Source organism: Glossina fuscipes, unplaced genomic scaffold (assembly GCF_014805625.2).
Source record: "Glossina fuscipes isolate IAEA_lab_2018 unplaced genomic scaffold, Yale_Gfus_2 222, whole genome shotgun sequence".
NCBI lineage: Eukaryota > Metazoa > Arthropoda > Insecta > Diptera > Glossinidae > Glossina > Glossina fuscipes.
In genome coordinates, this window is record NW_023998565.1 from 1,103,073 (window position 1) to 1,130,783 (window position 27,711).

At 33.6% G+C, this 27,711-nt stretch overlaps 2 protein-coding genes across 7 annotated transcripts; one reads left to right on the forward strand and one right to left on the reverse strand.

Annotated features, from left to right (window-relative positions):
- Positions 1-2,653: 2,653 nt before the first annotated feature.
- On the forward strand, positions 2,654-6,313 carry LOC119642398 (tetraspanin-17). Of its 6 annotated transcripts, none has more exons than XM_038041552.1 (10): positions 2,654-2,730; positions 3,023-3,217; positions 3,281-3,361; positions 3,419-3,697; positions 3,892-4,002; positions 4,296-4,317; positions 4,393-4,517; positions 4,603-4,719; positions 4,849-6,165; positions 6,230-6,310. In XM_038041552.1, the coding sequence occupies exons 2-9, from the start codon at positions 3,023-3,025 to the stop codon at positions 4,915-4,917; spliced, it is 999 nt and encodes a 332-aa protein (XP_037897480.1). In that variant the 5' UTR covers positions 2,654-2,730; the 3' UTR covers positions 4,918-6,165; positions 6,230-6,310. The 6 variants fall into 6 exon arrangements, with proteins under 6 accessions (XP_037897480.1, XP_037897479.1, XP_037897481.1 ...); XM_038041551.1 differs by lacking the exon at positions 2,654-2,730 and adding an exon at positions 2,755-2,952 and having other exon boundaries at positions 6,230-6,311; XM_038041553.1 differs by lacking the exons at positions 2,654-2,730; positions 4,296-4,317; positions 4,393-4,517 and adding an exon at positions 2,755-2,952.
- A 624-nt stretch (positions 6,314-6,937) lies between these two features.
- On the reverse strand, positions 6,938-15,524 carry LOC119642346 (beta-galactosidase). Its single transcript, XM_038041485.1, is given in 7 exon segments — positions 6,938-7,833; positions 7,836-8,125; positions 8,259-8,406; positions 8,465-8,807; positions 8,873-9,023; positions 9,084-9,253; positions 15,426-15,524. Coding segments are annotated over 7 exon segments (1,818 nt in total). The 5' UTR covers positions 15,486-15,524; the 3' UTR covers positions 6,938-7,177.
- Positions 15,525-27,711: the final 12,187 nt, after the last annotated feature.

Genomic DNA, 27,711 nt, shown 5'->3' on the forward strand with positions numbered 1-27,711 from the left:
TTTAGGCGTTCTATTTGACCATAGGTTACGTTTTAACTTGCATATTGAGCTCTCGATTAGCAAAGTTAGGTCCGCGCGTGGTTTTATAAAAAGGTGGTCCAAAGAGCTTGATGATCCCTACAGTACGAAAAGGCTGTACATGTGTTTGGTTAGACCCATACTCGAGTATGCCTCAGTTGTGTGGTCTCCTTCATATAGGTGCTACGTAGATTCAATTGAATCTATTCAAAAGCAATTCTTGCTGTTTGCCCTTAGAAATTTGGGTTGGGATCCGATTGCCTCTCTTCCTCCGCATGAAAATAGGTTGCTTCTGCTGTCCCTACCGTCTCTTGAGAAACGTAGATTTGTTCTTGGCGTTTCCTTTCTAATTAAAGTAATAAATGGTGCTATTGACTCGCCTTCATTACTTGGTGATATAAGCTTTAATGTCCCTAACCGCTTCTCCAGGCACTTTATCTTGGTTAAGCTTAGTCAGTGTAAATTTAATTATGAGCTGTTCAATCCGCTCAGAGTCGTTTGCAAGAACCTAAATGACGTCTACCATTTTTCTCGTTATCGGACTCTTTAAAGTCCATTACAGCAACATTGCTTAATACGCGCGATTTACCTATATTGTACTTAAGCTGGCTTTTAACCTTAAAAGTCGTTACGATTGGAAAATGAATTGTTGTTAAGTATTATCGGTTGCCAGGCTTATGCATGTTTGCGATCGCTTAGGGGTTCATTTGCAGTTTGGTCCTGTACCGGTTGTGGGTGTGGTTCTATACTAGTTGTGTACATTCAGTTTTAATATTAATATATTTTTTATATTAATTAATTCAAGATTTACTTTAAGAGTCAATTGAACTCGATTGTCAACTTGTTTCAGTTAAGTTTCTTCTTCTTCTAGAATAAATAAATATATAAATAAAAGCTATCGGAAGCCCTTCAATTTCAGCGTGAACATCATTAATGAACTAAGGAATAGCATTGCCCATTTAAAACTATATTAGAAAATATATTAGAAAGATATTTGATAACAAAATTGACAGTACTACCTAGTCTTTTGTTTCCATTAATTTTATTCCACCCCTGCGTGCAGTTAACGTCCAGAAGATCAAGATAAAATCATTTGCGAGACTTCGTCATACTATTACACACCAATCCATTCCTTCAATTTGCAATTGTGGGCGAAGTATAGTTTGTGGATGTCAAAACATTTCCAAATTTTGCAAATTCGTATTCGCACCTTTAAACCTACGAACAGTAAGTATCCAGAGAATATAATATCGATAAAATTTATGAAATCGTCTAGGCTGGAATGCATCCGGTTGTAGTTTCGGAATTTTTTTTTTGGTGTAAGTAAATTATAATAATAATCATAACAATTTTCTTGATGGACTGAAGAGTCAAGTTTACATGCCTTCTCTGAGTCACTCTTATGTGACTGTTTATAAATGGTTAGGAAACTTTTTTTTAAACGTAAAAAATTCGGGGTTTTCTAAATACTGATTTTGATGTAAAACTGACTGTTACAAAATGCATTTTTCACTTTGCCATTCGTTTGACTAAAATTAATTTTAAAAAAAGCGCCGAACATCGAAGATAAATGCGGCGACTGACTATTTGAATATGCCAAAACATTGATTATAGTATTTTATATCATAATCGAAACTAAAGGGCTGTGCAACATTTCGCAAAAAGGTGCTCGAATTATCGAATGGCAGTTTTCATGGTGACACGAAAACAGAAGCTGTTCAAGAAAGACAGAACTGAACTCAACTTTCTTTACTTAAAAATCAATGTAAAAATTAAGGCATTAATTAAAGTTGCACCATATACAGTCTGTTCGCTTAAATAAAGCAGTTCACACAATGCTTGCGGGCGTTACTAAAGCAGACCATATGAGTAGACGCTAGTTACGTAAACGTTGATGAGGTGCAAAATTAATAAGGCGAAAAGTTTCTTCGAAATATGATTTTCAATTTATTAATTTTATTTTAACTTTTAATTTTACTTAATTTTTTGTTCTTTCTGATGCTTTTTCACAGCTTATAAAACCAAATGACTTTGTTTTCTTCTTATAAATACATCAGTGTATGCAGTGTATTATGTTTGTCAAAAACTAATAGAAATTTTAAAATTTTGCAAAAAGCTTGTATTGACGCACAATCGAGTTTATTTTGACTGTTCGTGAGAAAAGCTTTGCTGCTGTCGTCAAATACCTATAAAAATGACAAACCGAAGCTAAGTTCTACTTCTAATGTTCCAAACGCGCGGCAGCTTACTTAAATCTTCCAAAGAAAGAAATTATATTTCATGGTTACTGCTGTTACTTAATTTTAAAAAGCTAATTTGCATTCCATTAAACTCATTTTTTGTAAGATTGTTTTTAGATATTATGAGCAATTGCTTGCGCTTACATTCTATATTTAATTAACATATATGGAGAGAGTTTTATAGTGCAAAAGTTAAAATAAGTCAGTTTTATTGGAAAAATTTTAGATAACATATTGCTAATACAACATTAGAACATTTTGTATAAATTATCATACATTTTATGGCATTAATAAGTTTTTTAGCGTGTAATCAGATTTGTGATATTTTTAATGTTCACCCTACAGACTAAGAAAAATAAAAAAAAAACATGATCAACGTCTAAGCCCAATTGATAATAGAATTTTGTCTTTTTTTACATAAGGATTTGTGAAGTGTCGCGACCTGGCAGCACTGCATGTAAACAACAAATGGGTAAGCCAATTGGAATTTTTTGCAATACAATTCATTTATTGAAAAATTCAAGGCTTTTCTAACGTATAATTTACGTTCCTAATTAGTGTTTAAGGTCTCGACTAAAAAAATTAAGAAAATATTGTGTTTCAAATAATGCCTGTGCGAAAATACAGACGCGAAACTACTGAAATTAATTGCTGCTTAAAATATATATTATTCTCCAGCAATGTAGTGATATGGGTGAAAAAACACACAATTGACATTGGTGCCCAATCAAAGTCTTCATTTGAAATTGTATTTTTAATTTTAGATGACTGGCTTGGTTGTACTGGCTATTGGAATATGGGCTTGGAATGAAAAAGATATGTTTAGTAATATTACCAAATTAACGTTTATAGCATTAGATCCAGCCTTTGTGCTGATTTGCATAGGGGGAATAACATTTACCATTGGGTTTACAGGGAGCGTGGGCGCACTGCGAGAAAATACTTGCTTATTGGGCACGGTGAGTTGTTCTAATCCGCAAAGACGTATTATTTTAATGCCATCTTTTTGAATTGCAAATTAGTACGCAACTTTCTTAGCAATCTTGTTGTTGTTTGAAATGGGGTTCGGTGTTTTGGCTTTCGTGCTCAAGGATAAAGGCTGGGTACATATGTACGCAACCTCTCATTAATTCCAATTAATCCACTTTTAAATGTTTTAGATCAAGGATCAAGCAACCGAAGGTTTAAGAGCTTTTATCATACATTATCGAGAAGATCCCGATCAACAAAACCTAATTGACTGGATACAAGAAGATTGGTTGCAGTGTTGCGGCATTGAAGGACCAAAGGATTGGGACAGCAACAACTATTTCAACTGTTCTTCCGGTGCGATTGGGAGCCGTGAAGCCTGTGGGGTTCCATTTTCGTGCTGTCGCCGTCGTCCTCAGGAACTGATAAAGAATAAACAATGTGGTTATGATGTGCGCAAAGAAGGCTACGTAAGTAATCGACATGCGTTTTATTATTACAATTGGAAGGTGGGATAGTAGTATATGTAATATATGAAAGTTAAAATGCTCCGATTGCAAGTGTCATATATTTTAAACATTTCTAGTATTCTTAAACTTTCGTTCAGTGTTTTTTTTTTGATATGTGTGCTAGTAAAAAAAAATGTGTTTATCTAAATTTTTAGCCTGTGGATCGCCATATATACGAGCGTGGTTGTTTACGGGCTGGAGAAGACTGGCTAGAGTCACATTTAATTGGTGTTTCGGCTACTTGTATATTTACCTTAATTATGCAGGTTATGGTCTCTAAATTTAATAAAAGCTTTAAATTGACAATTATCTGGACTATTGCCAAATTATTATTTTAGAGTATTTTAGTTTAAAGCTTTTATCAAATTCCTTTAAGCTTAACTTTAAATCCATCTTTTAATTCTATTTTCTTTGGTTTATTATAATTTTTACTCCCATTAACGAGTAATGAAAAAATATTTAATAAGTCTTTTTCCCGTCCGTCGCAAAAAAGTTGGAAATTCTCCAGCCACAAATATTGTAATAGGAGTCTAAATGTGACTTTTATTTTTTATTTAAGTTCGAAATATGTTCAATTAGTGGTGAGTCGCCCGTAAACAGTATATGAAAATAATGCAATAACAAAAAAATTGCGAAATGTTCTCACATGTGATCAGTACAACGTAATATAAACTTTAGTATTAAAGACAAGTTTACCATGGATACTTTTCACATTGGCGGGAAAATGACTACCAGCTCAACTAACAAAAACGCTGCCATATTTATATGCTTGTTTAAGGTGGTGGGTATTCGAGGCTTCCTATAAAAAGCGAATTTAACTTTAATTTTTTTTTTGTTTATCACTTCTATACATGATGACATTGAAGAATTATGAAGTTTCAAAAATAATTTACGAAAAAGGTTGTGTGCAAGCCGGCGAAGAGTGGGTGGAACGTAATTTAATTATAATATCTATTAGTGCCATCGTTACTGTTTTTTTTCAGGTTGGTTTTTGTTTTTATTCTTTTTCCCCCTTAAAAATGCTGCTTTTTAATCTTAATTACCGCTTCGCTTGTTCTTTTCAATTCTGACGTAAAATATATTTTTATTTCTTATCTGTTATAACTTTACAGATTCTAGGTATTTGCTTCGCCCAAAACTTACGCGCCGACATCTATGCACAGAAGTCAAAATGGCATTGACAAATGCCGGCTGCTACGCCCACTACCATTTAGGGACCTACCCGATGTACTTTATTTGAATATCGACTTTTATGGTATAATAACAATAACAATGATAACAATGATAATCACTGCAACGATATCAGGTCATAAATATGTATAAGAAATATTGCCAAGTTTTTCGCACTCTACTTTAAGAAACATATTTTATACTGCTAAACGAAACTACGAGCATATTTTTGTACTATTTCATTTAATTCATATCATTCCTTACACCATTAAAGGGTAAGTTGTTTATTACTAGGTCGGGTTTTCAAACTAACTTTTTGGCCCGATCTAATCAGATCAACGGCTTGTGACTTTTATTGTCAATTGATTTAAGAGATTCAGACAACTACAAATTTAATGATTTAATCCTTTCTCACGTTCTTCTGCATCCTGAATGTTTCTCTATATAATTCCGTGCAAAAAACTCATATCTAATATTGAACAATATTTTTAACACACATAGATTATGGTATTGATAGACCAAGAAATTTTCATCAAAATTAATTAATTAGTCCTTAAAAGCTTTAGACTCTAAGTTCGCAAGTGGAAAAGATTGCAGAGCTTTGTGTAATTAGACAAGTTAAAGTACTCTCATCCGAAGTTAAACTGAATTTTTATAATTGAACAGTCGTAGGCAGCGTAGTCCGATTAAACTATAAATCCGTGTTAAAGCAAAGTGTTGAAACTTTAAAAATGTTATAGCAGTCGAACTATTTTATATTCTCGAAGGCTGACAATGCTCTCAAACTTCTTTTATTTTTATAAATAAGATTATATCGTTATATTATATATACATTACATTGCATTGCATTCCCTTGTGGTGTAGGGTACTAAATATTCGAATCTACTCGACTATAATTTCATTTGGCTTGAAATTTTTACTAACTTGGATGTTATATTATTTAGAAAATGGCCTCAATGCATGCAAATATTATTTTCTTTAAGATTTTAAATTGTCTTAGCAAATTGTTATCTTGTAATGCAGCTGTGATAGAAACAAAAGAATGCATTCTTTCTCTTTTTAAGTCAAAAGAAAAATATCTTGACAAGAAATCCTTTATGAGGAAAAAGTCATCGACATTTACAACACAAATTGGAATTAATTAGTTATTCACCAGCAACTAAACTTAAAACTATTTCTATTATGAATAATAATAATAACGATAATGTTTTAAATAATGTGAGGAGCGAAGCACTGCCATAAACAGAAACTTCCTAAAGGTTGAATACATACGTAAGTAGAAATGAAGAAAACACCAATTAACTAAGTTTACTCCTTCGACAGCAAATTATGAATACTCACCATTAGAGCTATGTTCGTTTTTTGCTGTACCTGGTGCATTTAATTGTGTATTGTGTAAAATAGAAGACTTTTCGATTCTTAAAGTTTGACGGATGAGTCGATTTGGAACTTCTGGGAGTACCGGTGTATACTTATGTGTGTTGCCAAAAGAAGGCGGAAACTTAATTTTGTCCCGACCGAATTTAATTTTCTCACTTCTTTTTGTTCGTATTAAAACATTTTCATTGCGTACATTGCGTTAATACAAAAAATAAGATTAAGCAAACTTTACAATTGAAATTTTTGATGGTTGATTTTATAATAGAAATCGTAATAAAAGGGCTTCTGTGCCTGAACACTTTTTTAATGGTAACCAGCATTTTGTAAGCATCGCGTATTAAATCTGCACCCAAGAACTTAGCACACACATTTTGTTATTTCTAAAATATTTCATATACGAAATTCTTATAAATAGTTCCAATTCAATTTTTATGGATATACTTCAATCGCCAATTTCGAAATTTCAATGGGTTACTTCTTTTGAGAAAACATTTAGTAAAATGAGAATTAGTACACAGGGTTTCAATGTGTATTTTTGAAATCAATCGTAACAACTAATTTATGGAAAGTACCAATTCGTGCGACTGTTGTTATCTCGCACTTCATTTAACATATCCCTTAAAAAATCATTAAAAGTAAATAAAAGTTACAATTAACTATTTATTTGTAACATCAATGATTTCACAAGAATTCCAAAGGCAAATGTTTATATAGTTTTGTCACTTATATATGAAATATGTCAAATCATTTGCATCTCATTGGCTCTTCAGAGGCTCATTTAGAACTAAAAATGGATACATGTGAAAAGAGTTTTACTTTCGTAATTCTAATACATTTTAAGAGAGTCGTGCAATTTTTTTATAGAGAGGTCAATTTGTTTTTATAAAGGTTTTAACCATCTAATTGTGGTTTTGAGTCTAAACTAATTTCTTTTTGACTGAGTTGATACTCTATTAATATTAAATTGTTGCTACCGATTTTTAAAATTTCACCAGGAACATAAAGTGTAATCTGCGGTCCCACTAACGGCCAATAACGCCCCAAATTGAAACCATTTACGTAGGCGACGCCTTTGCCCCATCCTCTGACGTTTAAGTATGTATCAGCGATGTCGTCGACAATGAACTCGCCGTAATATGCTATAGGTCCATGATCGAGTGAGCCAGTTCCATGGCTGTTTCGTTGTTTACTTTCAACATATTTCACTAAGTGTTTTATTTGCGTTTCTTCCAGTGGGAATTGAGTATGTGTCCAATTTTCTAATACCTGGAGCTGGCCATTATGTTTTTGTATGGTTACATTTCCTAAAATGCCTTTCATATCATCGGCCACATAGTAGTTAATGCGACCTTGATTTTCAACCAATATTTGAAGTTTTTTACGCTTGTTCTTATTAATAGGCACTGTGTAGATGTTGTTTTCTCGAGAAAGAGTAGTCAGAAAAGTCTGGTCTACATATACGTAAGCTCGGTCTCTTAGCTGATCCACTTTTAACAGAGTTGGGTCAATTTCGAGTTCAGGTAAATCAGCTTCATACAAAACTAGCAAGCGGAAAGCAAGTTGATTATGGGTTTCATTTGCACATTACCAAAAGCTTTAGCTTTGCTAGGTAATACTTCTGTATTTGGTACATTCATAAACTCACTAATGACATCACGCACAAGTACAAACTTTTTGGTAGCGCCTCCAGCTTCGTCCATTATCGCATCATAATCATAAGAAGTAATATCGGCCGCGTATTTTCCAAAACCCCAGTCATTTGCACCAGCTGTGAAACCAAAATTTGTGCCGCCAAAATACATATAGAGATTAACACTGGCATTATACGTCAAAATTGTTCTGAAATTTTAGAAGTATATAGGATTGTTCTCTTGATAAAATTTAAGTCGCAACGAAATAATCTGAAGGGTTATTGATTTACTTATGAGTAATGATAAAGTAATTTAAGAACGTATTATTCCACTCGCTTTACCTTAAGGCTTTTGCTACCGCATTTGCGTCACGTCTTTGATTTGTTTCCTGCCAATGTGTTAGCCAACCCGGATAAAATTCGGAATTCACTAAAGGTCCATTAGGCTGTACCGATCTCAATGTATTCCAAATATCTTCAATTTCTTTGACTAGAGGTAAAAATGTGAATTAGATAATGCTTTTTTATATAGATCATTTAAGTTTTACCTCGATCTATACCAAAATCAGTTGTAGCGAACACTCCATCGATTTTGCCGCATTTAATGTTTAAATCTGGTATATCAGTAGTGAATAATAGAGCTTGATCTCTCACGTACTTATGTGTTTCATCACGTAACCAAAGTAAATAATCACGATCACATACGTGAAATCCTCCGTATTCGTTTTCGATTTGAACCATTATAATTGGACCTCCATTGCCATAAAAATATCTTTGTAAGCGAGGCATTAATTTGCTGTACCAAACGGATACCTCATAAAGGTAATTTGAATCACTGGTACGTAAATGTATATTAGGATACTTGGTGAACAGCCAATACGGGATACCTCCCTAGGAAAATTAATTGTTTATGTACCCATTTAGAAAGTAAAATCCATAAGCAATGCATCACCAACATTATCTCTTTCAGCACATATATAAGGACCAGGTCGTAATATGATGTAGAAACCCTCCTGTTCGGCTAAATGTATAAATGTTTCAATATCTGCTATGCCCGACCATTCGTATATACCATCCTGAGGATTGTGCAAAGACCATTCAATGTAACTGCGAAGGTAATTATAAGTCATTTCGAACAAATTTTTAAGCCAAATAAGGACTACTTACGTGTCAATGGCATTTAAACCGCTTGCTCGCATAGTTCTTAGACGTTTTTGCCAAACTTCGGGCAAAGCTCTAAAATAATGAAACGAACCCGAAACGTAACGAAATGGTTCTCCATTCATAAGAAAGGTGTTCGTCACGTTATCAATAGTAAAACGCCGGTGAGATAATGCCTAATTAAGTTGGTTATTTAATACAAAGTTATGGTATAACTTCTCAGTTTTCTTGAATCCGAAATAAAATAAATAAATAGAATAACATTTTTAAGATATATATATGTAAACCCGCTTTGAACCGCTACTAAAGACGAACACAATGGCAAACATATACATATTTCTTCAATCAACATATCCTCCAAAATTAGAGATTCTTATTAGATTAGTCTCATAATACAATCCCATATTTTTATACTCATCACCGAAGTACGAGGGGTATATTCATTTTGCCAGGAGAAAGCTTCAGAGACCACACAAAGTACTCCTAATCAGCATCAAATGCTACATTAATTTGATCATGTCCCTGTCTATCCATCTTTGTAATGTCTGCTGTAAATATTCTCCTGGTCGAAAATATTAAGCTATCGACCTCAAATTTGACAGAAACATTGAAGGTTTTTGCGAGCTGGTTGGTATTGAAAATGGGTCAAATCGGTCAAAGCATATGCTCACTGCACCACGTAAGTTGAGAGACCTCTGTTTCTTAAAAGGATATAAAAAAATTGGTTTTTTGCTCACTGCTCATAAACTATAGCAGATAAATGCACAAAAATTGAATTTTATATTCTGTTGGCGATGCAATAGCACATGTATAAAAACGGGAAAAATTAACCACGCCTACCCGTTGTATAGTTCATTCTCCTCGGTGATAGATAATAAAAAAATGAAGAAAACGTAAAAAGAATAAAATTTATGTAAAGTTAATATGCGAATAAGAAGAAAAACTGAAAAATGAGTAAACATATCTAGTACAGAGGCACACCCACAGTTGGTACAGCTAGGAGTTTGGAATGGACTAAGACTTTGCAAACTTGCAATACGTTGACAGCGGACAATAGTGAATAAATTCAATTCAATTTTCCAATCATACAAAGATTTCATGATTAGAAGTTAACTTAGATACCACATGGGCAAAGCACGCATTTTACGGAGAGATTTAATGATCTCTCGTAATTAAGCTCGTAATTAAATCTACATTGACTAGGTTTTATGAAAATAAAGTTTATAAAGGAACGTGTAGGGACTTTGAGATTAATTTCATTATTTATTTTTGGCTAATCAATAGTACCGTTTATTAACTCAACTAAGAAGGAAACTCTAAGAGGAAACCTACGTTTCTCAAGTCACGGTAAAGCCAACAATACCAATCTATTTTCATAAGGAAGCATAGAGACAAACGAGTTTCAACCCAAACTTCTGAGAGCAACGAGCAGGAATTTTTCGATCTGCATAGCACTTTTAAGAAGGAGACCCCACTACAGAGGCAAGTATTGGTCCCATTAAGCTTATGTATAGCATTTTTTCCAACCTAGAAGACAATGTTTTATAAAATTTAGTGTTATGTTCTCTGCGAACCCGCATGAATTGCAAATACTTAAGATCTTATTAGTCTTTAAAGTAATTTTTGAAACTTTCAAGCATAGGTACCCGTCCTCTGATTTGGAAAAGTTCGCAATGCGTTCAGTGCGTGCATAAAAACCCTATGAAAAAAGATTCAGTAACTTACCTGTACAACTCGCATGTACAACGAGCACTTTTATATGACTACGTGGGCTTAATATTTTGATATGTGAAAAAATTGAGCTTTTCGAAATGTGTAAAGACACATGAAAGTGACTGGAACAAATTTATTTTATTTCCCGACTTTGTATTCATTTGAATAAAAAGTTATTTTATTTGTTTATACGCTTCCTAGTCTATTACAATCCGCGTTTTACATTCATCACGTGATGACGTCCAGCATTTGAAACTAAATAGTGGGGTACTTTGTAGCTAAAGGCCATCATTTTGAATATGCAGGAAGTTTGCGTCATTGGGCGTAAAGAAGTGCCTGAAATATCGACTGGAATTGTTCATGCTGACAGGAAAACAGAATAAAGAGAATAAAGTGTCGGTGCAAATGGCACTACCAAGTCAAAACTATTAATCATACACTCTACATCGCTGTCGTTTTGAACTTAGTAAATAATAAATATAAAACGTTTTGAGAGAGATGTTTAAGGAAATAAAACGCTTTCTTGTTACCTAGAAATGTCACTACGTAATTTTCATTGCTAGATATTAGTAGGTCAACATCAATTGTCGTCTGTCCAGTCTGTTATTTTTTTGAGTGTTTGATGACAAGAAGTACACACATGTACAATGGTTTAATTTCAAATAGGCTATTTTATTGATTTAGAATGAAAAAAAATCTGTGCACTGCATTAACGATCACGACTCTTGCACTGCTTATGTCGAGTATATTGGGCTCGAATAAAAGAATTGCATTCGCGCTATAACGCCGCGAATCAACTGTAATTTTTTTTCTTGCAGCAGCATGTAAGAGGATAGTTTAAAAAATAAACTTTTTTGAATGAATCGAAGAATTTGTCTGCAATAAAATATAAACTGAAAACAACTCTGCTTCCAGAAACAAAATAAATTAGGTTTCTGCTCCTTAATTGTAAACTTCAACAGCGGCGATACAGCGATGATGATTAGCCCGTATGTTATAAGGCCATCCCATAGTACCTGTGCAAAATGGGAAGGGTGGCCACCCTTACTCTATTTTGTAGGGTATCGAGATTCCATTCTTTTATTAAACATTTCCAATTTTATAATTTGAATTTCGTTAAAATTAATTTAGTTTTTCAACAAGGCATATAAATTTAAATTTTGTAAAAAGAGACTAGGCAACGCTTGGTTTTTCGCCACAATTAGTAAACTTGACGCCATACATAATTTATCCTGCTTACGTCGTGGCTGAAAATAATTGGCCAGCTGAAAGATTAAAACTCTGAAAAAATTTTGGGTAATTAGGGGCAATTGTAGATAATGGAGCAATCTGCAATTATGGATAAAATTTCCAAAGAAGATGGGAAGTGCTACTGAAAGCTTTAGCTGCACTTGGTGCCAATCCTATCGAATTGAAAGAGCCAGTCTGCATTTGGTGGTAATATTTAATAAATGTACATCAAAAGTGAAAAATTATTCATTAGTCGTTGGCAACCGATTTAAGAAGAGCTCATTGGTACATTGAACTTTTTCACCTAGACAACGCTATTGAAAATGATTTGGAGCATTCCCCACATAACGTCCTATTTTGGAAAGTTGTGATATGGAAAAAATTGCAACTTTCAAAATTTCTTGAAGGGTGTGAAGTTATATTTAAATATAACTAACAAAGACACAAACTTAAATTTTCTACAGAGCTCTGTAAAGCCGTTAACGGAATTCCGTTAAACGAAGCCTCGGAGGGATTTAACTCAAAATACAAGTAAAATAGAACTTTTCGAGAATTTTTTTGCAAATTCTTATAAACAAAACATGACTTTATATAAATTAACTAATATTCGAAACCAAAACTTTTTTACACTATGCCATAAATGAGGTTGATAAAGCGAAAGTTTACGGAGCTACTGTGTCCCTTGAAAACATCAAACTAGCACAGAATGAATCCTCTATTAATGGCCTTTCCCACGGTGTGCAGGTTATATTAAGTTTTGCCCAAAGTTTTTTTTTATGGGACTTTGAAAATTTCCATACTTAACATAATGCGGGCTATTATAAAAGTAAAATAGAAGTATCATGAGAGTAAAACAAAAATATCATGAAAGTAATTTCTGAGCATCTTTTTATGGGAGTTTGAAAATTGCTTTTTATAACATAGGTAGCTTGAGAACCAATGTTCATCCACCATCAAAGTCGAGAATTTCGAAATGGTTCTCTCTCATTGCTCAGTGCATTGTACTCTTGCGTTGATTTGTGCGTAAACGAATGTAAACAGGGATTTATTGCTTTTGCAAATATTAAATAGTTTTTTTTTTTTCTATGCATGATGATCTAGTATTTTTTTTAAGAAATTGAGTGAGAGAGGTCGAAATAGAAAATGCGTAAATAAGGAAGTTTTTGATGCGTCTAAAACAGAAAAATCAGATATGGATTTTTATTTACAATTTTTATCGATTATGAGATACACATGGTTTTGTATATAAATTAGATTTGTTTTCGGATTTGCGTTAAAAATTGAAATTAGGAAATTACATGATTTACAGCGTTTTCTACTAATTTATATACAATATTATAAGCACTGTCAATGAAATTTATAATCATAAACCAAACGGGTGTAAACACAAAACGCTGCCGACGTTATAACATTCTTAGAGAAATATTACCTACATTAATAACGTGGTCTGTTGGCGGCGGTCGAAGTGAGCGGCGGTCAGGCTGACAAACATTACAGAGACGAACAAATGTCCGTTCGTTTGATTTTGCTTGCTATTATAATACATATATTTTAGGAACAGTAGCCACAAACAATAAACAGCAGTATGTTATTATATACGTTTTTTTCTCTTCGCCTTTTTTTTTTACGGCATGGTTTGGCCACAGTGGTCTTTTAAAATTTGCTTATATGTTAGCCTATGGAAATTTTCAAAGTCCCATAAAAAAAAAATTTGGGCAAAACTTAATATAACCTGCACACCGTTGGAAAGGCCATTAATAGAGGATTCATTCTGTGCTAGTTTGATTTTTTCAAGGGATACAGTAGCTCCGTAAACTTTCGCTTTATCAACCTCATTTATGGCATAGTGTAAAAAAGTTTTGGTTTCGAATATTAGTTAATTTATATAAAGTCATGTTTTGTTTATAAGAATTTGCAAAAAAATTCTCGAAAAGTTCTATATTACTTGTATTTTGAGTTAAATCCCTCCGAGGCTTCGTTTAACGGAATTCCGTTAAAGACTTTACAGAGCTCTGTAGAAAATTTTAGTTTGTGTCTTTGCTAGTTATATTTAAATATAACTTCACACCCTTAATTTCTTGACAAAAAAGGCTAAGTATTTGCTTGATTGATCTGAAACTTTTGGACTGGCTGGTGTAATTTCTTGAGGCCCCTGTCACATCACGGAAATTGAAGGTCATATAACAGAAGTGCCTAATTTTCAATGCCTCGTGATAGAAATCTGATTGCAATTGTCATTGCAGGCAAAGAAAATTAACTGCACCAAATTTGGACCACTGTACCTTTTTGTTGTAGTAGTAGCAGTAGAATTCTGAATTTTTAGCCCAATTTTTGGGCACATTCTTAGGGAAAGTAAGCCTTTATTTACAAAGCGATTTATTATTTAATATTTAGTTCCGTAATAACCAGCTATATAAAAACAGTGTATAATTTCTGCATTCTATGGCAAAAATAAGAATTGCGTTAAACAATGCGGTGTAGGGTTTTCAATAGTCGGCCTAGCCTGAATGTAATGTTTTCATTTGTTTCAAAAATAGTTTTGACAGAAAGTTAGCAGCGAAAAACAAACTATTTATTATTTAAAATCGGAAAAGCGCTCTTCTATCGAATTCACAACGAAAGAGCAAGTCCTCAAGATAACAGGAGTATCGCCATCTAAAGTCTTTTCATGCTTATAAGGCCTTGATATTTTGAATTGAACATATTTCAATCAATGAGCGGACATAAATAATTGCTTTCAATGTGATTCAGCTTAAAACGTCAGTCTTATAAGCGTGAAAAAAATGTATCTGCTTAGTCTTAAGAAATATTTTATTCTTATACAGAGTCGGAAATACTTTAGCGATAATGTCGTAAAGCTTATCTCATTTATTGTTATTGTGACAAGAAAATCAAATTTTTGAGAAAATTGAAATACTAAAAGCAGTATTTTTTTGAAAAGATTATAATAATACAATTGCAATGTACAAAAATGTTTACATTTTTATAAAGGTAATAAATAAACCGTTTAGGTTTCAGGAGCGGGTGAAATAGCATATTCGTTTGCGTTTTCATTTAAACACCGCTGAAATTCTAATGCGTATAATTGGGTGCTACAAAAAGAATGGCCAAGTTAGTATATTCTGATCAAAGTCATCGTCTATGGCTCTTTCCTATTAAGTATTTACGTTGCTCAAACATAAAAACGTCATTACGCACCAAGTTTCCCAAATTGCAGACTAATAGTCGTAACGGTTAAGCCAAACATTTTGTAATTATTTACTCACTACGATTTGTTATAAAATTTCTTCATCCAATTAGTTTACCCTGCAGATTATGCAAGTACTTATACACACTTTTTTTTTTTAATTTTGACTTCATTTGAATGAATTCACCTGCTTTTGGTTTTGAACTTTAATCACTTACTTCAGCTATGCTTAAATTAATAAGCAAGATTGTAACTACAATCGTTGTAAACCCCGCCATAACAGTAGTTAACGCAACTGAGATGTGAAAATTGCGGCTCAACGTATTTATATAAATCGTATTTACGATAAGACGTGAAGAAATATGGATTGAATATTTTGCCTTTATTCTCTTTACAACTATACTGAATGCAAACGTTTACTTATCGCTTGAATATCCCGAAGTCAATTAAATAGTTATCTCTTGTAAAGGAGCTTAAAGCTACATATTTTATATTTATTGTTGTCTTTGTTGTATTAATACTATTTACACCATTAACAGCAATAAAAAGCAGTAAATTTATATTTATTTATATTGTGCAATACCTGCATATATATTTAAGTGGGTTATTAACATTTTGACTCGACGAATCGAATCAGAAAAGGAGATTAAATGGTTAAAGTGTTCATAGTTGGAGCGACAAGCCAGTCAGTTTGTTGGTATGTAGTGGCTCAACACTTGCTGCGAAATGCTAATATTGATTTCCCCTACTAAAGCAGACAACGAAGTTTCACCATTAATCGGTTTAACCACAAAGGCAACTCCAAGTACAAGTCTTGGTTTATAAAGAATTGGCAGATTAATCAATTTCAGGCGGTTAACATATGGTTTGCAACTGGGGTTCCTCTATAGCGCTCGCCAGGCAAGGATGAGAAACTGTCCTTGTGCAGAATCTGTCAAATCAATATTACATGCGCAGCTTGGAGCCCACTTTATTGACGCACGTTATAGAACTCGCCTATCCAAAACAATGAGCAGACCCTTCGCAATGTAAAGGTAACCAAATTCACGAGACCACCTTTTGATGGATCCCAGAGTACAGTTATATAAATGGACACCTTTTATAATCTGCCCATGCATTATAGTCCTTATAGGCGAACCTTTACCAGGAGACAATTCCTTGCAATTGTTTAGTTTAAGAGACATAGAATTTATTCTACTCAAACACACTAAGACTTCTAGATTTTGTGTTAGACAATCTGTTTCTGCATTAAATGAAAGACAGAGTTTCCCATTGCCAGCATACATTAAAGCACTAAAAAGACGAAAGGTCATTCATAAATGGAATGAAAAGTGTTGGACCAAGGTGGCTACCTTGCGGTATTCCGGACAAAACAGTGTTTTCGTTTGATAAAGTACTATTGCAAATGGCATTCTGTACACGGTCTTTCAGATAACAGGAAGATTAGTCAAGATTTTCGGAGAACCGTAAAAAGTAAGTCATAAAGCAAGTTTAAAGGTAAGTAAGTCATGATGTACCTTATCGAAAGCATTGCTGAAGCTAATATAATAACATCAGTTTGCTGACTGTTGGGTATACCTTTGAAAATATAATGTGATTGCTCCAATCGATTAGTTTTAAATTAGTAAAATGAAGCCAAGCTGACATGGGGAAATAATAGTACTAATTGACCGTATTCAAAATTCTGTTAGCAACTTTTCAAAAAACTTTGGTAACGTACTAAGTTATTTATTATTATTATTATTTTAAAGTACTAGCATCTAAGGCTTTCGGCTTTTATTAAAAATTCTACCGCACTTGAGATTTGAACCACGACCATTGAGTTGCTAGTCGTGACTTTTGCCTACTCGGCCACTCAGGCGGATAGTACTAAGCTGGACCTGGCTTTAGTCCTATAGTTTCTTATGTCATTTTTACTACCATTCTTCAAAATGGTTATACTGAGGCTGTTGTGCCACAATGTATTCATAGCAATTTTTAAGGACGCGGGAGGGTACGCCATCTGAATTGGATGAGTAAAAGTTAAAGCTATGTTAGAGAAAATATTATAGAAGGGAATACAATAGTTCTACATTGATCGGTCAAAGATGTTTCCAGCATAAGATTGCTCAAAAAATTCTGCAAACACATTAGGTAGCGTTATAGGGAACGTTGACTACTCCCCGCTTATACGTAGGATGCCTCTTAATTTTCCTCTGAGCATCCATGAACGCCTAAAACCTACTCCGTTTCCTCTTAAAGTAAACTCTAATTCTTTCTAAATAAAACCGAGCACTTATTTCTTTCAACGTTATAGGCTGAGAATAAGTTGACGAAATATGTAGCATAAATTTTTAAATTTTTAGGATTCATTATCTATTTTAATTGTTTACTAAACCAAACCGCACAATCGATATTGATTTTCACTATAACGCGAGGCACGAACAATGATATCGCATCACTGAGCGTAACGTAAAGTCCTGTAATAATTCTATCCAACGTTTCATATTCGCGAGATAGTTTGACATAGCGACGAAATTTGTTTTTGCAAAAAGGAATTTTTTAGAGTTATACCTTTCAAACAAAGCGTTAGACAAACAGAAATTCCCGAGTACAAGCATGTTATCTCTAGCTTTAAGAAGTCAAAATATTTCTCGTCGAACCATAAGATGCTATGTATAGTGTAAACAAAGAATTGTTATATATTAGATTATCTTTCAATAATGGCACTATAAAATGTGCAACTATTTAATTTATAACCTTAAATTATCTGTACAAAATTTTTTTTTTTTTTTTGTTTGTTTAGAGATGGATTGGACCAGTTAAGTTAATGTTAGATCCATAATCCAGAAACGAAGTTGAGAGCGATTGATGAAAAAATTTAAGCATAGGTAGACTGATGTGGCAGAGTGTTCGCAATGAGAGGCTCTGTTCCGCTGTCATTCCATAAATCACCGTACTTGGTACTGTACTGTCAAGATCCGGCTAATAATGCCGGTAAAAGAAAAAGTGTAGGCGATTCGTGATTGTAAATGTAAAATTAGAATGAAAACTCAGCTGATTTGATAAAGGCGGTCAGTTGCTTCAAATGCCTAAAGTTACCCGCACGAAAAATTTCATATAGATTGTTATACAGGTTAAATATACTGAAAGATTGTCTAAGGATGTCAAACCTCCTGCACTCAAAAATAAGGTGCTCGGCAGACTCAGTAATATTGCAATCCTCACAGATGTCAGAGGAGGAGACTTTGATCATTTTAAAATAGACCTTGTCGTAGGTGTGATTACTCATAAGACGGTGAAGAACTTTAAATTCCCATGTTGTGAATTTTCCTTTAGGTAGAAGCGTGGGTGTCAAAAAAGGGTAAATTTTGTAGAACAGCCGGTCACTTTTTTCTCTAGCTAACACATGATACTCATCTTTCCATTCTTTTATGATGAGTTTTTTAACTAGCAGAAAAGCTTCGCTGGGGGGGTAGTTTATGGACAAAACTGTACCATCGAACCTAGCTTGACGAGCATGGAAGTCAGCTTTTTCATTGATACTAAAACCGCAGTGACCTGGAATCCAGATGATGTGGCATTTTTCAATACTTGGGTCTTTTAAAAGGTTGTAGATATCGAAGACATACTTATTGAATGGGTCTTTGTTCTTGATTAAAATTAGAGCAGATTTGCTGTCAGAGAAAACTACAAATTTTTTCAGCTTAATTTCAGATGCGTGGATGATTGCTTGTCTGACGGCCAGAAGTTCAATGAAAGTGGATGATAGGTCTTGTAGAACTTTGAATTTTCCTATATGTAAGTTTGGGTATTCAATAATTGAAAAACTAGAGATGTCCGAATTGATAGATCCATCCGTTGCGTATATTTTGAAGTTATTTTCGACGAAGTGGTTAAGTTTTTGCAGACAAGCGATTCGAAGACAAGACCCTGATCGATTTTTTTTTGAGTTGGTGATTGAATTAAGTAAGTTTAATTCAACTACGCATTTATCATGAATAATATTATTCCAGGAGGGTATTGAGTTAACTTTATTGAAGATGTTACTGAATTTTTTGAAGCAGTTAGGGTAACTACTGATGACATGATTGTGTCTGGAAGCGACCTCGTCAAAGAAGGCAGGTTTGAAGATTTTTACCTTGAGAAGTTCTTTTGCAGTTACAAGATAAATTCTCTTAGCAACGGGGAGTTCATAAGAGATGGAACGTAAAATTGATGTTGGTGTTGAGGGGGACAAACCGGTACAACGTCTTAGGGTTGAGTTGTACAAAATTTCAACGATAATAAATTTACCAAATAAAGCATAAATATCAGTTCTTAGAAACAGAGGAGGTTTAGTAACATATTTTGAGTAATTGTTTGTTTTGACGCACGAAATACAGTTTGGTGCAACGCACTGTGAAGAGTTAGATATTACAGATGTATGCATCAACTGCAATGACCATTGCTAACCCTTCAACATATAATCACTGAATAGCATGGCAGTACTACTGATGGAGTGCTTAGCATTACCCGAATTACACGAGGTTTCTGGTAAAAGATCCTACAAACAATATCTTTTCAATGTTTTACAAAAGCCGAAAACGTTACACTCTAGTGCTTCCAAACTTTAGCCTTAAGATTTATTCTCTTTCTGAATTAATGACAATAGTAATAAATGTTTTATAACGATATAAAGATAATAACAAATTTTTTCATGTAAAATCTGTCACATTTATGATTGGCTAAAGCTTTATGATTTTGTCTAGCTCGGTTTCATGTATGAAATGTTTTTCCTTATAAACTATTCTTACTCACAGGACGTAACCTGAATATGCTGCCTGTAAGGCCCGTTGTCTGTACTGTTCGCTGTCTGTCAGTCCTTTCTTTCCCGGTCTCAGCGGTACCAAACTCGCACTTACACACTACGCGTATACATGGCAATTGTCTGTTATTCAACTATACTATACCTTACTTATATGTGTAGATGCCTCTGTCCCCCCCAATCTGCATTGACGTTCCTCTTCTCATCGATGAAATGTTAATAGCGCTCCACAGTCCGGACGAGATAGTAATGAAGGCGTGACGATAAAAATCGTTGGGTAAACGGCATACGGTAAAATTTACCTTCATGTTATACCGCTGGACTTTGAACTGTTTTTTCCCTTTTTTATAACTCTTCTCTTTTCTTTTAGTTGTGGAAAACTTTAGCTAAGGAGATGAGTTGTGAGAAGAAATAGATTAATGATGCCCGCTATTTCATAGGTCATTCCCTCATTTCCTCATTTTTTTAAGAACAAGGCGAACCCAGAGAGGAACGCCCTACGCTAATGTACGCAGACGTTACAAACTGAAACTTGTGTATTAAAGTCAGTCGGTCGAGTCTATTACTAATAATCAGGCTATTGAAGTTAAAGGTATCGATACGTAAAAAAAAAAAGAAGTTTACTCTCTTGAAGGATCGGTTTTTTTTTCGAAATATCTCTCTCGCGCATTTAGTCCTTAATGGATAGGCGGACGGAGACATAATTCTCACTATACTTCAAAGGATCACTTTTTTTTTGAATTGATCAAAAATATCTATGCTTTGAGTTGTGATAGCTTACTTGAAAACAATTTTGCTGATACTGATTCCTTAAATCTTGTATTAATATCTCCTCTAGTAAATTGAAAGCGGGATAATTACCAGTTTGAAATTCCGTTTGATTTCCGTCTGTCGAGCGCTGTGCTTGCGTACTATTTGGATAAAGCGGCGAAGGACCTTAAGCCTTTACCAAAAACAAAAATACCTTTATTCAGATAAACATTACTAAATAGCGATGCGCTTATTTATTTGTGGTATTTAATGAAGCGTGCAATCGGACGACGTCACGAGACTTCAGTAAATTACAAAATTAACTTTTTTATAATCATATGCCGCACCGAGACGTAGAAGAATAAACGCAAATGTAGGTACACCTCAGGCAAAATAATCACTAGTGCAAGATATGGGAGTTATTTTAATTTTTTTTCACTTTTTTGTTTTAATTTTAATTGCTGCTGCACCTGCATATCCAAAAAATGGCAATTAAGTACTTCCATGATTTTGATGATATTGGTTCATTAATCGTTAAAGTTGTCCCAGGACTGTATTGTTTCAATAAATTTTCCCTAATTTGCGATATTTATCACGTATTCTGAAGTGTGATTGTGAAGGATTACGTGTCTCAAAGTAAACTGAAAAAAGCTTTAGACAGTTTCATCAGAGCAGCCTATTTGGGAGTAATGCTCCAACAGAAGTACCAGCTTGGCTATCAAAGCGGCAAATCTACCGCGACGAATTGGCCGGTATTACAGAGGGGCAATAGAAACCAAGAAAGTGTCTGTTATTGCCTTTACTGATGTACATGGAGCTTTCTGGAACCACCGCTTTGCAAAGCTAATACTGTCTCATCTTTGAAGTGACGTAGGGATTGCCAGTATAGCAATAGTAATCGTACATTTCGTATGTTTCGTTTTATCTGTCTATAAAAATTTCTTTTACATCTTTTATGAAACTTTTTACTGTTTTTTGCTATTTTTAGTTCTTTTTTGTAATGTGTAATACTCCTTAATGTTCTCCTTAACATCTCTCTTTAATTTGTGTTTCAACGATTTTCTTGCTTTTTCTAACATTATAGAGACATTTTAGTCACTTTTTGAAATTTTTAGCACTTTGTTTTGCAATTTTAACGTTTTTAACATTTTAATATTTTCAAACTGGATTCAATGCTATAGACGGTTCATACTTCTTAAACCACCTAGTATATTTTAGCCATTTTATTTCTTTTTTAATATCTTCTTGCCATTATATTTCCTTTTTCCGCCCAAGCGTGAATCAAATTCTTCTATACTAAGTACACAATTTCTGCAGCTATACATACAGATTATATATGTAGGGTCATGGCCTCGAGTGACGTAGTCAACATCCTTCGTTGACTGCTTTTGGCGAACAGCCTACGTTTATAATTGCAAAACAAAATCACATTCTTATCTCGCTCGGACAAACCTGGCTTTCTTTTTATTTTTCTTCTTGCAGTTGCTCTCTCTTACTATGATGAGTCATTGTCTTTGACTTGATCTCAAATAGCAACCAAAATGCGATAAGAACTGGAGTAGCGGTGTTTCGGTGTCGATTCGAAAACGTTAATTGCCGTTTTGAACAAAAGCAGAATAACAGATCCCCTACACTAAAATATGCGGACGCTACAAGTGCTTCTTTTAAGTAAAAATCTCATTCCATATTAAATATTAGACTGCATCTCCTATCTAAATAAGAAGGTGGACAATATTGCAATATTTTTTGGTTTACTATATGCAATTAACAATGAGCGACCGTCAAGTTCTTTGAAAATATAGCATGAATTATATATCTATGTATATATAATATATATAGCATCAAATTCTAAATCGATTTAAGCATATCGACTTAAAATTTGGCGGAAACATTGGCAATTGTTGCACGAAGATGAGTCAAATAACTTAGCCATTGGCATTGGTTATTCTGAATTAGTATTGGTTGTTTCAGTTTGCATTTACAAAAAAAAAGTAGCTGCAAATTGGAAAAAAATGAATTTTAAACAAAAATATTTCTTTTATAATATAAGCAAATGAACCAAAACGTAAAATTAAAAAAAAAAATTAATTAACAATTAAAACAGAGAGGAAATTCTTGAACAAAAAAAGTTTGAATTTGTGACTAATATGCACGTAATATATTGTTAATAACTAATCGTTCTGTTTTAATCAATGCAGATAGATCATTTAACGCCCTTTGATGTGAGAGAACCGAAGTTCCCCACAGAGAATTGGTGTAAGGTGGACAAGGGTCCTGCGCAGTGTGTACCTTTGTTTGGATATATTTGTGATAGACATATATGTGTAAGTATATATTGTTTATATTCTTACAGATTGATTTCTATAAAAGTTTCGATTTTCAAGACCGGCTTTTAAATACATAGCGTAGCCCTTTTGTTTTATTACGGCTTGTAATTAAAATCGCCTGTACCTCATAACATACATACATATTAAGGAAAGTTTGGTAATTCCGCATAGTGCATCTTTGTTTCATGGCGGGCAGTCATAATATTTTATTTGCTTCTATTATAGAATGTTATTCGCTTTTATTTAATAATGACAATATATATTTAATTTATTTAATAATGATACCAATAAATTTGTTGTTTTAATGTATATTTATTACGTATGTTTGCCGATTATTTTTCCCAAAATTAGTTAAATTATAACCGTGACGACTTAAGCAAAGCTTAACAATTCTTCTCATGAAGTTGGAAAAAAATGTTTAGACCCCAAAAATATACACAACACACTGTCAACAATCTTGCATTTGAAGCCTTTTCTACTCATTACATTAAATGGTCGTTTTAATCATAATCATCACAAAATTTTTAGTTTGTAAATTTTTAAACGTGCCCGCTCAAGCATAAGCAATCAATATACATAATTTGCAAAGAGACTCCTTATCATCGTTGCGGCGTCAAGCTAAAAGCATGTTATCATGAAAAGGCCTATTGTCTTAAGAAATCATACAATACACTAAAAACTAACCTAATACCCTTAACGAGATGTATTTATTCAAGCGCGTGTAAACTCTTTCATCAGAAAGTGTCCATTTCCTCCTCAATAAATTTGCGAATCTCTTTAAATGCTTGTTATTTACGCACCTGTTTAACTAAAATCGCGTCGCACATGAATGGTAGCATCAAAAATGTTACGAAAGTCGTAGGTGAAGGCAACAACAAAGTTTATCTATCAACTACCGGTTCCGTCGTGACCAAAACCTAACTTTCAGATGCGTGATTACCATGCAGGCGTTTCTAATACCAGGGATAACTAAGTGAACATAGAGATACCATCAATATAAAGTAGTAATATCTCAGGGACTTTTGGGTTTCTGTTACCCATAATGTAGTAGCACTGTTAATTAGCAGCCATTTATTTGCTTGCTCTTTCATTGTCATTATTCATTTGTATGGGCGAAAATTCTGTCAAACTGTTACATTAGATAAAACGCTTAAAAAGCGAAAGTATATGCATTGTAATTTGTACTTTTTTCTTATAGCGAGAGTGTATGACCATTCAGTCTAACTAACTTTTGATTCGAATAGCAAAATAAGGCGAAAGACACTTTCTAACATGTTTATTGTGTAATTTAAAATTCCTATGAAAAATGTGTCGAATTCCGGGAAATAGGAAAATAAACCGAAACACCCAAGTGTATAAGATTGAATGCGTACAAAATTTAGGACAATCGCCTTTTTTCGCGTTCTGTCGCTGCATTGTTAATTTAATGGCAGAAAAAGGAAAAATACTAATAAAATGAAAAAGTGCTTTGATTTGAGTGTTCCACAATTCAGATTGTTCTATATAAGCAAGAAAAAAAAATATTTTCTAAATGGTCTCAAGTTGCTAACGTATGCTTAAATTTCGTTGAGTTTTGCTAAAACTATTAGCTTTTTATTTATTTCATAATTACACGTATAATAAAAATGGATTTTTGGTAATATTCCTTAAAGAAAAAAAAATGTGAAAAGAAAGTAAAGTTTACGTACTTATTAATATAAGCTTTAAAATCTAATATGTATTAAATTCTTGATTATACGAGCCTATGCGATGTGACTGTGGAAAGAAAAGTGTAATGATGGTAAACTTAATTAGGAGATGTTTGGGAAGAAATAATAAAACAGCCACAGTCGTATTCGCCACTAACGTACTTTATCATTATCAGCCATCATCATGAAATATGAAATAGGAAATTTTTTTAAAAATTATAAATAAATTGTAGTGTACATAACGCACAGTTCACATTTAATATTATTATTATTAGTTTACTCAGAAAAATAAATTAAAAAACCAAAGCGTTAAAGCACTACCATCTAAGGCGATCGGCCTTATTAAAAACTCTACCGTACTTGAGATTCGAACCCACACACATACACACACATTTAAGTATATCTTATACATACAAATTAAAAATTTTGGAAATGATAAAAAAGCAAAATTTAATGGCATACTTCAAAGTGTCAAGAATCTGACATGCAAAATAAGTCATATAATTGAAGTAGCATCACCCATATTTAATTTAATGTAAGCAATTGTGACGTGAGGAAACAAGCAAGAAAGTTATTTTTGGCGTGGGTCTAATCTCACATACCCAACACTATGTTTTCCGTATTCTACTCTCCAAGTTCTTTTATACGATACATATCGCTAGTATTATTAAGAAGAAAATGGTCGCGGTGTCTACCATATTCATTTCAAAATCAACCCACTTTTAAGCAGATAATATACCTTCACTTAAACGAATAGCTTTAAGCATTCGGTCTTGTTTACCTTATGATAAATAAGCATAAAAAGTTAAAAAAGTTAAAAAAGCAAAATTTATACACTTGTAACTGTGTGCAGGCATGGTGGTTATTTTCCATTTTTGCACTTTATAATTTCTGAGTAACGAGCAAACATCCAAAAACTTTTGTTAAAAAAGGAGTTTCGTTCAGTTTACATTCCATTGCGCGCTTCCGCTCTGACCGATTTTCATTTGCATTTTCAATACCACTCCGCGTGCAGAAACTTCCAATATTTCTACTTTGAAGCCGTAATCTTCATTTTTACAATGTGGAGAGTACCAAAAACACATACATACAGACGGACAGCTATGGCTAATGCAACTAAAAATTTTACGCTGGTCAAGAACATATATACTTTTTATGGTCTCTGAAGCTTCCTTTTGGGTGTTATGCAATGTTTGGATACCTTATGGAAGACAAACAAAATGGTGGGTAAAGTGGTGGGTATAATAAGAAACCAAAAATTTAGTATTCAATAAAGACATCTTCGTTTTACTTGACTATTCCAAGCAAATCAATCGCACTTGTTCATTTTAGTTAGTGACTATTGCGGTCAACTGGTGTTGCAATCACGCACAATCGTGTGCACAAGGAGACCATAGATAAGTCAGGGTATAGAATGGCGCATATGGTCAGCACATGTTTTAATTAAGTTTCGTAAGCCGTTTCTCTCCAAAAAGGTTTCTTTGCGCATGTATTTCTTGAGTACAAGCGTTTGTCAAGTGTTTGTTGGATAAAGAAGGAATCCCTTTTCCAGGTTATTTCCGAGTTACCTAGTTTTACAATCGCACGTTCATTGATACGTCACAACCTTCGACCTTCCGACCTTTTGGCTAAAATAATATTAATCCGTTACACCGAAGTATCCAACTTTGACTGGATGATTAAATTATGTTACTGCTATATATAAAATGGCATTCTACGTGGGACCCATTTCATTGGAATTGCATATTCTTCTCTGTTATGTTTCCAACTGGTAATATCAAACTTTTGAGTTTATGCCTTATAAATAAAATCGTGATCTTCGTATGAACGATTTTTGGATTCATCTATACAAAAATGTGTTGTTTTTTCTTCATTTATTCATTTTTTTTTGTTTTGTTTGGATATAGATAGACCCGTGAATTTAATATTGTCATTGTTACACCACTTCTTTTCTCAGCCTATCCTCTCCTTTTTGTTTCGTGCATTCGGTTCTTATTAACTTGAAAAACTTTCTTTTGCATCGATTTCCCTATTTTTTTCATCTTAAGCAATAAGGAATGCGGGTTCTCGTTATCACTTTGGACTTAATTACCAGAAAAAGGCAATCAGGCTTCGTTGTGTTAGCGCCCTTATAGTTAATTTACCGTTTCTTACGTGGGCTGCGCGACTAGTTGCTTACTATTCCGAACAGCGTTGGCAATCGTTAGCCCATCATTCGTAGTGAGAACTGGTAAAGTAACCCTGTTCTAGTTACCGGCAGTGTTCACATTTAACTCACTTAATAACTTATGGTACCTGACTGACTAGATTATTGTGTGTGCTTAATTATTGCATTAAAAGATAGAAACGTGTTGAACGCTAAAGCAGCAATGGTTAACTTGCGGCAGATCATATATTACATTGCTAATATTGTTTTGATTGATTTTTTTCATACTTTGGGGGTAATTACTTAAGAAAAATTTAATTTTCGCTTCTGTTTTATTTGCTTTTGCTAGACAGCTGAATACGAAAGAGAAAGCTAACCCACAACCCCATATCACCTCGCTGCTTTGTGACTTGTATACAAAAGGGTATATAAGTACAATATTTGCAGAGGCACGTTTAGTCGAGAAGACCCACTCATGAGAATTGAATTATAATATTCGAACGGATAAAGCCAGAGCGAGAATTAAAGCCTCGTATTTCGATTTCCTAACGATGGTAAATAAAACCTATGCTATCCTAAAAACCACAATTCAGCGGTAGGAACTTAATTTTCAAAAGAGTTCAATAAGAAAAGTAAAGTCACAAGTCAAGTTTACGTTACAATATGAGTTATAAACAATCTGCGTAAACCAGACCTAGAATAAATCCATTAGATGCATTAGCTGCTACCATCACGTTTGACCTGTCTTGTCCAGTTTATTTGCATTTGTTCACTTTTTGAGGAAAACGTAAAGAAAAACTGCGAAAC

Excerpts from the sequence above, each read along its gene's own strand:
- LOC119642398 (XM_038041551.1), top strand. The coding sequence starts at position 2,866 with ATGCCTGTGCGAAAATACAGACGCGAAACTACTGAAATTAATTGCTGC. Across the intron at positions 3,362-3,418 it reads TGCTCAAGGATAAAGGCTGG|ATCAAGGATCAAGCAACCGA; the intron begins GTACATATGTAC and ends TAAATGTTTTAG. Across the intron at positions 3,698-3,891 it reads ATGTGCGCAAAGAAGGCTAC|CCTGTGGATCGCCATATATA; the intron begins GTAAGTAATCGA and ends CTAAATTTTTAG.